The sequence below is a fragment of the Sinocyclocheilus anshuiensis genome, unplaced genomic scaffold (assembly GCF_001515605.1).
Source record: "Sinocyclocheilus anshuiensis isolate Anshui unplaced genomic scaffold, SAMN03320099.WGS_v1.1 scaffold1609, whole genome shotgun sequence".
NCBI lineage: Eukaryota > Metazoa > Chordata > Actinopteri > Cypriniformes > Cyprinidae > Sinocyclocheilus > Sinocyclocheilus anshuiensis.
This window is the reverse complement of record NW_015540958.1, coordinates 469,939-483,431: the sequence shown is the minus strand read 5'-3', so window position 1 is coordinate 483,431 and position 13,493 is coordinate 469,939. Positions and strand designations below refer to the sequence as shown.

General features: G+C 37.6%; 3 protein-coding genes across 6 annotated transcripts in view; 2 read left to right on the top strand and 1 right to left on the bottom strand.

Moving 5' to 3' along the window:
* rasd2a (RASD family member 2a) lies at nt 1-1,141 on the top strand. Its single transcript, XM_016488257.1, has 2 exons — nt 1-526; nt 633-1,141. Exons 1-2 carry the CDS (start codon nt 1-3, stop codon nt 1,139-1,141), a joined length of 1,035 nt encoding a protein of 344 aa, XP_016343743.1.
* A 2,994-nt stretch (nt 1,142-4,135) lies between these two features.
* Nucleotides 4,136-10,538, bottom strand: rsad1 (radical S-adenosyl methionine domain containing 1). 3 transcript variants are annotated; one of them, XM_016488237.1, is made up of 10 exons: nt 10,473-10,538; nt 7,824-7,919; nt 7,592-7,725; nt 6,856-7,060; nt 6,101-6,466; nt 5,847-5,910; nt 5,101-5,248; nt 4,956-5,010; nt 4,564-4,667; nt 4,136-4,444 (listed from the first exon to the last, which is right to left on the bottom strand). In XM_016488237.1, the coding sequence occupies exons 1-10, from the start codon at nt 10,503-10,505 to the stop codon at nt 4,315-4,317; spliced, it is 1,335 nt and encodes a 444-aa protein (XP_016343723.1). In that variant the 5' UTR covers nt 10,506-10,538; the 3' UTR covers nt 4,136-4,314. The 3 variants fall into 3 exon arrangements, with proteins under 3 accessions (XP_016343723.1, XP_016343724.1, XP_016343722.1); XM_016488238.1 differs by lacking the exon at nt 10,473-10,538 and adding an exon at nt 9,808-9,849; XM_016488236.1 differs by lacking the exon at nt 10,473-10,538 and having other exon boundaries at nt 7,824-8,039.
* The window catches only part of mettl26 (methyltransferase like 26), a 7,761-nt gene continuing 1,797 nt past the window's right edge, over nt 7,530-13,493 (top strand). Inside the window, exons 1-5 of one of the 2 annotated variants that reach the window (XM_016488241.1) lie at nt 7,530-7,618; nt 10,529-10,745; nt 12,325-12,487; nt 12,579-12,638; nt 12,736-12,803. In XM_016488241.1, coding sequence (XP_016343727.1) covers nt 10,543-10,745; nt 12,325-12,487; nt 12,579-12,638; nt 12,736-12,803 — 494 coding nt within the window. In that variant the 5' untranslated portion in view covers nt 7,530-7,618; nt 10,529-10,542. Of the gene's footprint in view, nt 7,619-9,994; nt 10,443-10,528; nt 10,746-12,324; nt 12,488-12,578; nt 12,639-12,735; nt 12,804-13,493 lie in introns of those variants that run through there. The other variant, XM_016488240.1, reaches the window with a different exon arrangement.

Below are 13,493 nucleotides of genomic sequence, written 5' to 3'. Positions count from 1 at the left end.
ATGGAGGTGAACACAACTGATAAAGCTCTTCTTTCAGTTGATGGCACCGCGACGCTCTCCTGTTGCAGCTATCATTCCGAAGGCACCGCAACAGCTGACATGCATTTGCAGTGCGCGTCGCACTGGAGACATCCAGAGCCAAAGGCGCGAGTGGTGCGCACCTCCAGCACTGGAAAGCGACCCTCGTCGTCTGAACGCAAACCCAGGAGATCTCTGGATCCCTTTTCCGCGTCTCAGCTCCATAAAACAAAGCATATGAGATATGAGAGTAAAAACGACGAGCTGGTCAGCGTAAAACCCAGTCACTACCGGCGCATAGTTGTGCTCGGCGCGCCCCGAGTGGGTAAAACGGCGACTATACGCCGTTTTTTGGGTGATGATGGATTCGAGGAACAGTACGAGCCAACGACCGAAGACTTTCACAGCAAACTCTACCACATCCGAGGAGAGAGATACCAGTTAGACATCCTGGACGCGTCCAAAGAGAGAGACTTTCCGGCCAAGCGAAGACTGTCTATTCTGACAGGTCAGTATGTGCACCGTGTTTTTACTCAATTAGTGTTCTTTAAATCGTTTAATTATAGCCCGTGGTTTACAAAGATCTAATTTCATGTGCTTTATGACTTCAACAGGTGACATATTCCTGCTGGTGTTCAGCGTAACTGACCGAGAGTCTTTCACGGAGATTTGCTCGTTACGCGAGGAGATTTTCACTGCAAAATCCAAGCTGACCAAATCCAAAGAAAACAGACAGCTTCCGATAATAATCTGTGGCAATAAAACGGACTTAAACTCCTCGAGAGCTGTGCAGCACTCCGATATCCGCCAGTCTCTCGGGGAGGAAAGTGTCCTCTTTGAGGTGTCTGCCAAAGACTGCACCAACATGGAGGAGATGTTCGAGGCCCTGGCGGTGCTGGGAGGGCTCCCCACAGAAACCAGACCCTCTCTCCATCGAGACATCTCCATCCACACGTATCAAGCGCTGAGCAGCAGAAAGAGAAACAAAAGAGCCATGAAAGAGCCGTGTGGCGCGGTGCACCCCCTCGCCCGCAGACCGAGTTTCAGTAGCGATCTGCGGCGCGTGATGGGCCCGAGCACCCCTAAACGAAGCACACCTATTGAGAGGTGTCAAATACAGTAAAAGAGTAACGCTAGGGACTCTGTTTCAAACCTATGAATAATAATTATTCAACGATGTAAGAATTATTATATTCTGTAAGTCCCTGGCTGGACCATGGGACAGATTCTACACATTGACAAAGTATTTGTGAAATGTATTTATTATAACCCTGTTGGAAAATCGGGCTTAAGTTGGTCAAACTGGTCATTATCGGGTGCAAACTGGTAGACAAACTGGTGGATCAGCAACAAACCAGCAACTCGATGGTCAAAGTAGTTTTTTTTTTGGAACACTGAGGTTGGTCAACCACACTGTAGAAAGTGGTAACCTGCTATTGTTATCCTAAAGAGCCATTTCTACTTGATTTACCCCATAAACATTAGTTTTGTTGGTATAAATTAATGTATTTAGATTGGTTCATTTATGTAAATTCATATATTTGACTTGAAAACCAGTTAATATTGATGTTACCGTTTCCAGGTTACCATTTTTGTTTCAGTGCAAAGCTGGTCTAAATTAGTTGGAGTAAACCGATTCCAAAACAGTTACCGACATGCTTTTTCCAATAGGACAATGTTGTTTTCTTTATGTTGAATGTATTACCTGAAATTTGTTTCAACATTTCTTATACTAACTATAAAAAAAACGCAGCGAGTCTTGATAATAGACCTATGTTACCTCAAATTTGTTTCCACTTTGTCTTGTATTACAGACAACAATAAAAAAAATTATAAAGTTGCCTCTAAGAAATATTGCGTCGTTTTTTTTTTTCTCAAAATGCATGAGCTTTTTCAAGAAATCAGGGTCAATGCAAACAATTTCCCCTGAAGTTGCAGAAATGTCGAACATTCATAATGAGAAATGATTCTTGATGCAACCAAATCAACATCAATCGTGACACATATCGACAGGAAAGACGAGAGAATGTAACGTCACGTATTTAATATTCATGAGCCGAGCTATATTTATACCGTGTCTCCCACCTCACCTCAGTTTTGCTGACAGACAGTATCTACGCCTCTGCTTTAAGGAGAAACCAGTTTAATCACAGTATGACCATTTATGGGTGAACAACGGGAAGAAAGGAGTGGGTGGTGAAGCCATGGTTCTCATCCTCTGCAGTGGCTTGAGTCATCATCGCTATGCTGGCGTAAAATTCTCTCATATTAGTAAGAAAACGCGCCCACGCACTTGTATGTGAGAGTCCCGGACAATACAGTACAATCATGCTTTGCATAATAGACATTATACAACACGACACAGCTGAGAGATGAATTCCCTTTAGACTTTGAATATTCATGAATCCAGTGATGAATATTGAGAACAGTAAATGATAACCTAAATTAACAGTAAGACAAGTAAGCATAGCACAGACGTTTCGGTGCATACACGGATATGTGCATGACTGATTGTTTGGTAGCGTTATGCAAACAGCGCTCAGCACCATGGACAGCGTACCGCTCGTTTACTTTGACGCGTTTTCTATTATGAATAGCTTGAAAAATGTTGTCTGAACTACATTACTAACTTTCAAAATGATATCTAAAATAACTAAATATATTTTAATTGTGCTTAAACAAGAAATAATACTGTGAATAGGGAGCATAATGAATAATTCATGATTCTTCAATGACCTTCTGTCTAACTGAGAACGTGGTTGGTTTGGAGAAGAGTAACTTCAAATGGCAGATGCAATGAGAAATCACTTCTGTGCCAAATAACTCAAGATATAAAAGCCCGCAGGGAATACAATCACATCAAATGTCATAGATCAGAGAAGGCAATTATCTAGTTTACTGTGTTCATCTTTTTACAGATTCCTAAAATATTACTTTAAAATATTAACTGTAAAAATTGCCAATATTTTACAAATCCAGTTTAAAACGTACATCTCAAGTTCTTAGAAATACTCTGTATTCGTTTCATATGGTTTTTAAAAACTTTCATACCATTTTCGGAAACCTTTCAATGTGATGACTCTAAAATTAGCATGTGATGTAAACAAACAAAAACTACTATATTTTCCATATACTTTAAATACATGAGTACAAATCTTAATCTTTTTTTGTTTTTTTTAGTTTCTCATTTTTTCAGTATAAAAAGTAATTAACTTAGGCCTGGTTTCACAGACAGGGCTTAGACTAAGCCAGGACTAGCCAATAGTTCAATTAGGACATTTAAGTAATTTTTATTAATGTGCCTTAGAAAAAAAACATTACTGGTGTGCACTTTGAGACAAAACAGAGGCACTGATATATTTTAAGATCAGTCAGTGCAAGTTTCTTTCAGTTAAAACAGCTCAGACTTACACTTTAGTCTGGGACTAGGCTTAAGCCTTGTCTGTGAAACCGGGGGTTAAAGTCACAATTAAATGGAAGTAGCGGCAGATCTTCTCTTTCATATTGTAACGTACATCAGAGTACAACAAATTAACACCAAAGAAAAAAAATTTATAGTTGTTGATTGGATTTTGAATTGTGGGTGTGGTTTATGTGGACTAAATGATTGGAGATGTCCTTCATATGTCACCAGAGAGAAATTTGTCATTTTCAATGTCACTCTAAAAAATGCTGGGTTAAATGCAACCCAGTGCTGGGTAAAATATGGACAAACTCAGCAATTGGGTTGTTTTGACCCAGCGGTTGGGTTACTACACAGAAGGTTGGGTAAGTTTTAATTTAACCCAACCGCTGGGTCAAAACAACCCAATTGCTGAGTTTGTCCATATTTTACCCAGCACTGGGTTGCATTTAACCCAGCATTTTTTTTAGAGTGTTATGACATTTTGATTAAACAAAATCAAAAGGCTTTTAAAAAATAAAGAAGCATATGCACGGGTGTTCACATGCTTTCATAACAGGGTAAATTTCTATTTCATGCCAACAATGAACATCGTTTTCCATTCAAGATGATTTTTTTCTTCAATATTATATCAAGATCATATTCTCACATATTTACCTTATGCACCCCCCCCAAAAAAAAAATTATATTCAGACATAAAAACATGCTAATTGTAAAAAAGAACGTACTGCATTTGTGAATAAATTAATAAAGAACAGAAAAATGTGACATCACTGACCAATGTTCATTCTTCAAGACTAAACGTTTCTCGTCATGGGAGAGTTTGTTTCATTTTTACCTTATTATGCATTACCTTGTGTGCAATCTTTCTCATATTTCTCTGATGCAAACTGTCATCTGTCTCTCTGAATGTCTGTCTTTCTGCTGGTGTACTGCTTTTTGAAAAACATCTCTAATTCCAGCAGCATTGTGGGTAAGATGCTGTCCAGTAATGCTAACCCTTCCCAGGAACACCGCAAACCCCTAAAGCATAAAGAAAAGCATCAATGGGGCATTGATGTGTAACTGAAAATGCAATGTATCACACTTGGTTTATTTAACAAGTAAAAATACACAGATAATATTTTAGCAGTAAACAATACCTGTCATTAAGTTTTAAAAGTCCCCCTGCTTGAAATTCTTGAACTTTTTCTGACATCCCAAAAATTTGTTGGAGGTCATCTTCTGGGCTGAATAACTTCCAGTGCTACAATATAAAAAATAAAGCAGAAAAATTAAAGGCATCAGTCACTTCATCAGCTTGATCTAAAATGGCACCCAAACAAATAAATAAACATACTGTACATTTTAAATAGTCAATAACTAATAATAATTTGATTAAAAATGTGCTTAATTGTTATGAAAATGTCAATGCAAAATATACCACTACTAATAGTAATCACCCAAAAGTTTCTTTTTTTTAATGAAAACATAACTGGTTGAAATATTTTATAGTTGTAAAACCTATGTTATGTTATCCAGCGGTTCACTGTACCTGCTGGGTGATTCCTTCATTCATACGCAGACCCATGACCAAAACCTCCTCCAGCCTGCAGATACAATTTCCATCCGATTCAATAACAGTCTGTGTAATCGCTCCACAGCGAGTTGTGTGTGGACTACAGATGAGATAGTCTTACAGGCCGCGGTGGTCGAGCTGTATTCGGCGGCGTGTCCCGTGACCGTGACGCTGAACCTCTCGTATCCAAACATCTGGTTCTAAAGTCTGGGTTCGTGCTTCCCTCTGAACTCCTCCCACTGCACGCGGCACAAACCGTCCATGTGCCCCTAACAGATGATATTGAACACAAAACAAAAGTTTGCGGTCAGTAAGACTTAAAGAAGTCTCTTATGCTCAGCAAGCCTGCATTTATTTGATCAAAAATACAGTAAAAACAGTAAGCAACAATGGGGTATTGATGTATAACTGAAAATGCAATGCACATATCACACTTGATTTAACATGAATAATAATATTGACATTATTACAATTTAAAATAACTGTTTTCCATTTGAAAATATGTTAAAATTATATTTATTTCTGTGATGCGCAGCTGATTTTTTAGCATCATTACTCCAGTATGATCACATGATCCTTCAGAAATCTTTCTAATATACTGATTTGCTGCTCAAGAAACATTCCTTATTATCAGTGTTAAAAACAGTTGTGCTGCTTCATATATTTATGGAAACTATGATACATTTAAGGATTCTCTGATGAATAAAAAGACCAAAAGAACAATTTATGTAAAAGATAAATATTTTGTAACATTATCAATCTCTTTACTTTCACTTATGACCAATTAGATGCATTCTTCCTGAACAAAAGCATTAATCTCTTTTTTAAAAAAATCTTTTGAACAGTAGTGTATGTGCACAAATGTACCTGGTCCTATACCGATGTACTGACGTCCCTTCCAGTACCCGATATTGTGTTCACTGACAGCTTTCTACAATAAACACAATCCATAAACTACTATTTCCACATTTTGATTATTTACTGTATATAATGTAGCATTTATTCATTTGGCAGATACTTTTATACAGAGCATATTACATTTTATTTGTACACCTAGGAATCCAACACAGGAACTTCTTTTTTTTTTTCACCTTATAAGAATTTAAGCAATGATAACTTACATTTTTGGCAAAGTTGGACACTTCGTATTGACGAAACCCAGCTTTCTCCAAGACTCCCCGTGCTGAATTGTACATAACAGCTGTGACATCGTCACCAGGCACAGTTAGTTCACCGCTGTCAACCTGTTTAAAAAGCTGCGTACCCCTTTCCAAAGTCAGCTGATACAGTGAAATGTGATCATCACAAACCGGCAGCAATTTCTCCAGCTCACTCTCCCATGATTTTACACTTTGTCCTGGAAGCGCAAACATGACATCCACTGACACGCATCCCGGGCAGAGCGTCCTGGCCTCTGACACTGTCCAGAGAGCATGCTGGGAATCGTGATCCCTTCCTAGTGTCCTCAGGTGATCATCATTCAGCGACTGTGGAGAATAGCATTAGATCTATGGAGACTTGGTCAAAACTATGTAACATCATGTGCATGCAGCATACAGTTAGGTCCATATATATTTGGACACAAGCACAATTTATATTATTTTAGCTGTTGACCAAAACATATTCAAGTTAGTTATATAATGAATATTTGAGCTCAAATTAAAGCTCAGTGCCCCCCCCCAGCATTATTTACAGCAAAAATCTGTGTATAAAAATGGTTGTAATTCCTAAGCATTTTGTTATATTTTTGTTCAACCCCTTGAATTAAAGCTTAAAAATCTTAATTGTTTCATTTTAATTCTATTCTGGTGGCATACAGAGCCAAAATTATGAAAATTGTGTCAGTGTCCAAATATATATATGGACCTAACTGTACCTGAATTCCAACAGAAAACCGGTTAACTCCTGCTAACGTGAAGTCTTTCAGACTAGCTTTTCCAGCAGGTGTAGGGTTCACCTCCAGAGTGACCTCTGCTTCATCTGAGAGATGAGCGTGTTTGGAGACGGTCTCCAAGACAGCAGCGATTGTGGAGGGCTGAGCCAAGCTGGGTGTTCCTCCTCCAAAAAACACTGAGCTGATCCTACAGGACAGCACAGGATTAATTAAAGGGATATAGTTCACCTAAACATAAACATTCTGTCATTATTTACCCACACCTTGTTCCAAACCTGTATTTTGTCATTTCTTACAAAAAGGAGAAAATTAAAAGAATGTGTTTAGATATTTTATTTTTTATTATACTTTATACTCTTTAGAGCAGTGTTTCTCAACCAGTCCATGGACCCCTAGTGGTCCTTAACATAAGGCCAGGGGGTCCGTATAAAGTATGAATTTTTGTATACATTTTGTATATTTTGACATGACATGTTCCCATGAAAGAAAAATCCAATATAGCTGATGATATGGCCAAATACTGGACAAGTCAACTAACTTGAATTATACTTGACTGCATTTGGTCCTCACAAAGACACAAAGGATACATAGATGAGTCAGTTTTGTTCTGGGGGTCCTTGAGGATGGTTCTGAATTGGACTGGGGTCCGGTCCGGTACGAAAATGTTGAGATTCACTGCTTTAGAGCATATTATTTGACAGTATCTCTGCACACTGACCTGGAGACCTGGCTGAGCTGCAGTAAGGTTTGTGTCTCTTTCTGCAGACATGCTGTCATGACCGCGTGGTTTTGACTCCGATGAATATACTTGTTGAAGTTGCAGTAGGAGCATCTTTTTAGGCAATAGGGCCACTGTAAAAAGGAGAAATACAGACAGGTAAAACAGAATAAATTTGACATTCTATGTATTTGCCAGTGACTGGCTTTGACAGACGTGTTTAGACACTCACGTGGACATAAAGGGACGCTTCATCTGCTTGAGGAGGCAATCTGTGAGTAGTGGCGATAGATCTCAACAGTACAGCACCGAGCGCCGTTCCCAAACACTGTAAAGCGTGCTGTTGTGTTAGTAATGTTTGTCTCGACATACTGCACTTGAAGAGTCATCAGTGAAGTTACGCTTCTGTCATATTTTCTGCACGGTGCTATTTTACTGCAACACACTGCGTCCACTGTTGCCAACTCTCGCGAGACAAATAAGCAACCGCAGCTTCAAAAACAAGCCCCAAATTTTTTTTGATGATTTATCATCATCAATATTATTTATTACCAATAAATGAGCCTGCAACATATCAAACTGAAACCACTAAAACAGAAGCTATTTACAAAAATCAGCACACTGCAACAAAAGTGGGAACAAAACTCATCTCCAATCACCTGTGAGCAGAATAGGATTGGAGAGATGGAAAAGGAGAAAAACACAAGCGCTTCAAAGGGGAGCTGTGTAACATAGCCACATATTTATAGCATAGCCTACTAAAATATAGGCTATTCGAACCATATTTACTCTTAGTATTAGTATAGAACTACTTGTTTTTTTTTATTACAACCCGTGATAATTAATACATTACAAAAACATTGTAAAACATTAAGAATTAGGCTAAAAGAAAGCCATCCCACGCCTCTGCGTCTACTTCTACCATCTCTTGGATTACAGCGTCACGCGCCTTCTTTCTGAACTTGATTTTCTCCAATGAGGGCGAGGAGGGGGCGGGACATTTGGCAAATTACGCTGCAGCATTTATAATATTGTACTGGTTGGCTATTAACTGCGAGCAGAGTGTCATTCAATGCATTGGAGAATACGGCGAACATAAATAAAGAAACGAAGTTGCTTGTCAGATTTCCCTAACAAGCAACCATATTTTTTTAAATAAGCCCAAACAACCGCAACCAGGGATTTTTTCACGCAACTTTACAAAAAGAAGAAGCCCAAAGTCGAGTATAATACGCGGACTTTGTTCTGATGTTCTGAATAAAAATTTTAAAAAAAAACTAATAACAACAATAATAATAATCAAACTACTGTAAATGTTTCTGAAGTGATACTTTGTATTTTTTTGTCATATCCAAGCTTTTTATATTTCCTTTTTTTTATTATTTAGATGGTCATCTGTAATAAAAAAAAAATCTTAAAAAAAAAAAAGGAGCAATAAAAATGCATACAAAATAAATTACCTACACTAAAATGCCATAGATACCCGCAGGGTGGCGCGCTTTCACCACCAGCCACTGATTTTTTTTTTCTGTACCTTAAAGATGTGCTGCTTAATTTCATTTTTTCTGAGCAAAAAATATCGACTATCATACTTTCACAGTGGAAACAGCAAAAATCATTAATGACATTAAAAGGCATCATTCAAACAAACAGGATTTCACCCATTTGTCAGCTCAGCGAGAAGTTTTTATTCATTAAAAATAATAACAATTGTGTAATAACTTTTTCTTTTATATTTTTACATGTATATATATTTTTTCATTTAACATATCGGTCACTGAATGATGATGCAATTATTTCACCAATATTTTGACATTTTATTTTCACAAGAGTTATTTGAAACATTAAAGTGGACACTTTACTTGCATTTAATATGCTTTTTTGTAAATGATTTTTGTACATTTCATTTGACGCGGACAACAAAATGGGACATCTTGTCTTTGACCCATAAATAAAGCTTTAGTAAGTCACCAATTAAACAAACTTCACATAACTATAATATGAAGTCTTTTTGGGTGCCTTTGAACCGCTGAATCTGTGAACTGTTTGTTTTTGTTGCATTGTATTGCAACACATAATTCTACATTATATTCTAATGCATTATGGTTTGGCTTTCTTGTTGTAATGAAGTATAGTATTCTGCACAACTGCAACACTTCTCGCACTGATACCTCCAAGCTAAAATAGAGCAAACTACACCACAACTATGAGCTCACCTGAGTCATCTTCAGCCGCTTCTATTCTTCTTGGCTATTTCTACAGTTCAGTTTTGTTCAAAAAAATGACAATGAGACATGTTTAAAGAGACATGTTTCTTTAAAAATGCATTATTTTTCTCTTAACATATGAAGGCTGTTTCAATGGCTTGTGCAAAGCAGAAAACAAACTGGACCAGAGAGAAGTTGAAGCCCCATAGCAACTAAGACAAGTATTGATGTCTGCACTCTCTGTACCTCTAGCTGCTGACTCCTAAAAATCTCGTAGTGATCCCAAACGTTTGCACGGAGCGTATTCACAGACTCTTTCGACTTTAAGCGCCACTTTTTGAAGGCAAAAAAAGGGAAGTTGAAGCGCGATGCATTATGGGATGTGGAATCTAATGCATTGCACTCTAAATCGTATTGCATTTCAGTAGAGATTGTGCATTAAACCGCTCAACGGAGTGAATAGTTAACAACCCTACTGGCTAAAAAGTTATTTTTGCAACCTTGCAATTCTGCGCCGTTACGAAATGAAGGAGCATCTCACGTGACCTGGTGTGAGCCGCCATCATCGAAATGCATGGATTTGTTTTGGGCGTTTGCACAATTTAGGAAGTGTTTCGGATCGCCGTACTTCGCAGCTTGTAAAGGTCTTGTTGGATTCTGGTTGGCTGACTTACGTCGCTTCTTCCAGTTGCTGTTGTTATAGCCATTCACGTTTTGCTCTTGGTTCCAGGAACTTGTCGTCGGATGTGTAAAATGCTGAATGCTGCAGCAGCCGACAGAAACAAAGACCCGATCCTCGCTGTTTTAAAAAGCAGAGTGGCATCAGACAGGCCTCTGGTCGCTCTGGAAATATCTTCTGGCACAGGACAGCATGTTATTCACTTTGCCAAAGCGTTTCCCAACATTTCATGGCAACCGTCTGAAATTGAAGCGCAGTCCATATCGAGGTAAATATGCGCAACACCTTGATTTATCTTGAATTCTTGCCTTTAGATGTAGACATGAAATCTCTCAATCTCTTATGCACCAGAGTTACATTCACGCTGCTGCAGAAATGCATTGGTTGAAACTATTCAAGTTATGAAAACAAATCTCATTAACTGAATAATAAAGAGGCACGTGATTGAAATACTTGCTGAAATAATCCTTTAATCTACCCTTTAATTGATATTTCCCCGTGCAATCTTGTGATAATGACAGTTCACTTACCAAAGTTTGCTCAGAGTGCAGGTGCAGACATCTGTCACTAGATACCGCTGTTCAGTCACTTTTAGAAACCTTTTGTAGCTGTGCTCTAACTCAGTGGTTCCCAACCCTGGTCCTTGAGGCACCCCAACACTGCACATTTTGCATGTCTCCTTTCTCTGACACACCAATTTCAGGTCTTGGAGTCTCTACTAATGAGCTGATGACCTGAATCAGGTGTGTTTGATTAAGGAGACATGCAAGACGTGCAGTGTTGGGGTGCCTCCAGGACCAGGGTTGGGAACCACTGCTCTAGTAGTCTAGTTAGTAAAAAAACGAATGATATTTTTTTTTAATGTAGAGGTCTTTCAAAGTACACGTTCTTGATCTTAGCATTATTCATAAATTCACGTTATTCCAAAAGGAAAAAAAACGATGTAATCTAATCTTTCACAAAATTCAAATTATTGCTTCCGAAACGATTTCATTTAGAGCGAACGTCACGCAGGCGTAATAAATATTGTTAAATAATATCCACGTAATCATTTAGGTACTGAAATGATACCAGTTCATATAATAAACTTTAACGGAATAATAGCAAATAACGACAGAAATGAAACAATCCAATCAATTCTCGATGGATAAATCAAGTTGCCCTACTTCATTTCTTGTGTTAGTCAGAAATATAATGTCCTGAATGTCATTGCTGTCAACAAGAAAAAAAAAATAGAGGCAATTCTCTCACCCTTTATTGAAAGAGCTAACATTAAAGTTTGGGGTTTTGTCCCAAGCTAATTCACAGAAATTAACTCATTAATTAAAAATAACAGAGAAATAATTAAGTATAGTCCAATTACAAACACATATTCTGACAGAGCTATAGGATAGTTCATCCAAAAATGAAAATTCTGTCATTATTTACTCACCTTCAAGTTGTTCTAAACCTCAATTTTTTTCCAGCTGTTGAACACAAAAGGTGATATTTTGGAAAATGTTGGAAACTAAACAGTTGGCGGCAGCCATTGACTTCCATAGGATGGAAAAAAATACTATGGAATTCAATGGCTACCGCCAACTGTTTGCTTACTAACATCCTTCAAAATATCTTCTTTTGTGTTTAACACAAGAGAGAAACTCATACATGTTTGGAAGAACTGAGTAAATGATGGCAATTTAAACTTTTGGGTGAACTACCCTTTAAAGGTTAGTTCAAAGTCCCTCCTGAGTCCCGACTCTTCTTTAGATTAGGCTGCATACCATAAATTCATTCCTGCTATTGAATGCTAAATGTCTAATGACTTATTTTAAGAACCAATTTGTGATTTCATTTTTGTATTGCAGTATTGAGGCATATAGAGAGTATCATAAGCTGCAGAATGTCAAGCCACCCATCTATCTCGATGTGTCTCAGAGTTGGGAGAACTGGGCTGGAATTCAACCCGAGTCATGTGATCTCATCGTGAACATCAACATGATGCACATCTCACCTCCGACCTGCACAATGGTATTAAGCGTGCTTACTTTTCTTTCTCTTTCTCTCTATTTGTTGAATGTCTGCATTCTAAATCACCTAATATTTTTTTCGCCTGCTTCAGGGTTTGTTTAATGGTGTTGGAAAAATACTGAAGCCACAAGGATTGCTTCTGACTTATGGGGTACTTGAAGCATGTTAAGCTGATTTTTTTAGTTTTTTTAATGCATTCGGTTACATTTATTGGCTTCTAATGGCTTGCATCTGATAATGTTTTGCAGCCTTATGCTTTCAATGGATCAATTACTCCTCAGAGTAATGTTGACTTTGACCACAGCTTGAGATACAGGTTAGTGATAAAGGAAATCGCTGGCAAAGGTACAGCTTCTGTATTGCCTAAGAAGATTCTTGATCAAATTTATTTCACTGGTGTGAAAAGACATGCTTGTAAAATAAAATTTAAAAAAACTCAGGCCATACGACACTTACGGTTTGTTTAGATGGTCACTTCAATTCTCAAAATGTTCTTTTATGTGGATTTGCTCACGAACAAAAAAAAACCTAACAATCTTAGTATTTTTCTTGTTTTCCATTACAAACATCTAAAAGTTACTTAAGATGTAAAGTCTTGTTTTCTGAAAAAAGGACTATCAACAGTAAATCAAATTAAGTTTATGCTTAAATAACAGACACACAAACAAAAACTATCAGGGAGGTAAGAAAAACCTTTTTTGCCTTTGAATTAAGTTTATTTTTCTTACCCCACTGATAGATTTTTTTTCTTGTTTTAAGCATAAACTCACTTAAAGCAGCACTATGTAACTTTTTCTGTGTTCAAAATTTGCAAAATGTATATAATGAGCGAGTACATCATGAATTCATCTTCCAAACCGCGTTTTTGTCTTATTCCGAATCACTACGGTACACTTATAATAAGTACTTATATTTGGACTATTGTAGCCTGGTCGGGTCGTCACCGCTGCGGAGTAACACATACCTGCGTGAATCGCCATAGACATAAACTTAGAGAAGTAGCTCC

Coding starts and splice junctions, on each gene's coding strand:
- rasd2a (XM_016488257.1), top strand. CDS start 1: ATGGAGGTGAACACAACTGATAAAGCTCTTCTTTCAGTTGATGGCACC. Junction 527..632: donor AAGACTGTCTATTCTGACAG/GTCAGTATGTGC, acceptor TGACTTCAACAG/GTGACATATTCCTGCTGGTG.
- rsad1 (XM_016488236.1), bottom strand. CDS start 7,961: ATGTCGAGACAAACATTACTAACACAACAGCACGCTTTACAGTGTTTG. Junction 7,061..7,591: donor CAGCTCAGCCAGGTCTCCAG/GTCAGTGTGCAG, acceptor GCTGTCCTGTAG/GATCAGCTCAGTGTTTTTTG. Junction 4,668..4,955: donor ATGAAGGAATCACCCAGCAG/GTACAGTGAACC, acceptor TTTATATTGTAG/CACTGGAAGTTATTCAGCCC.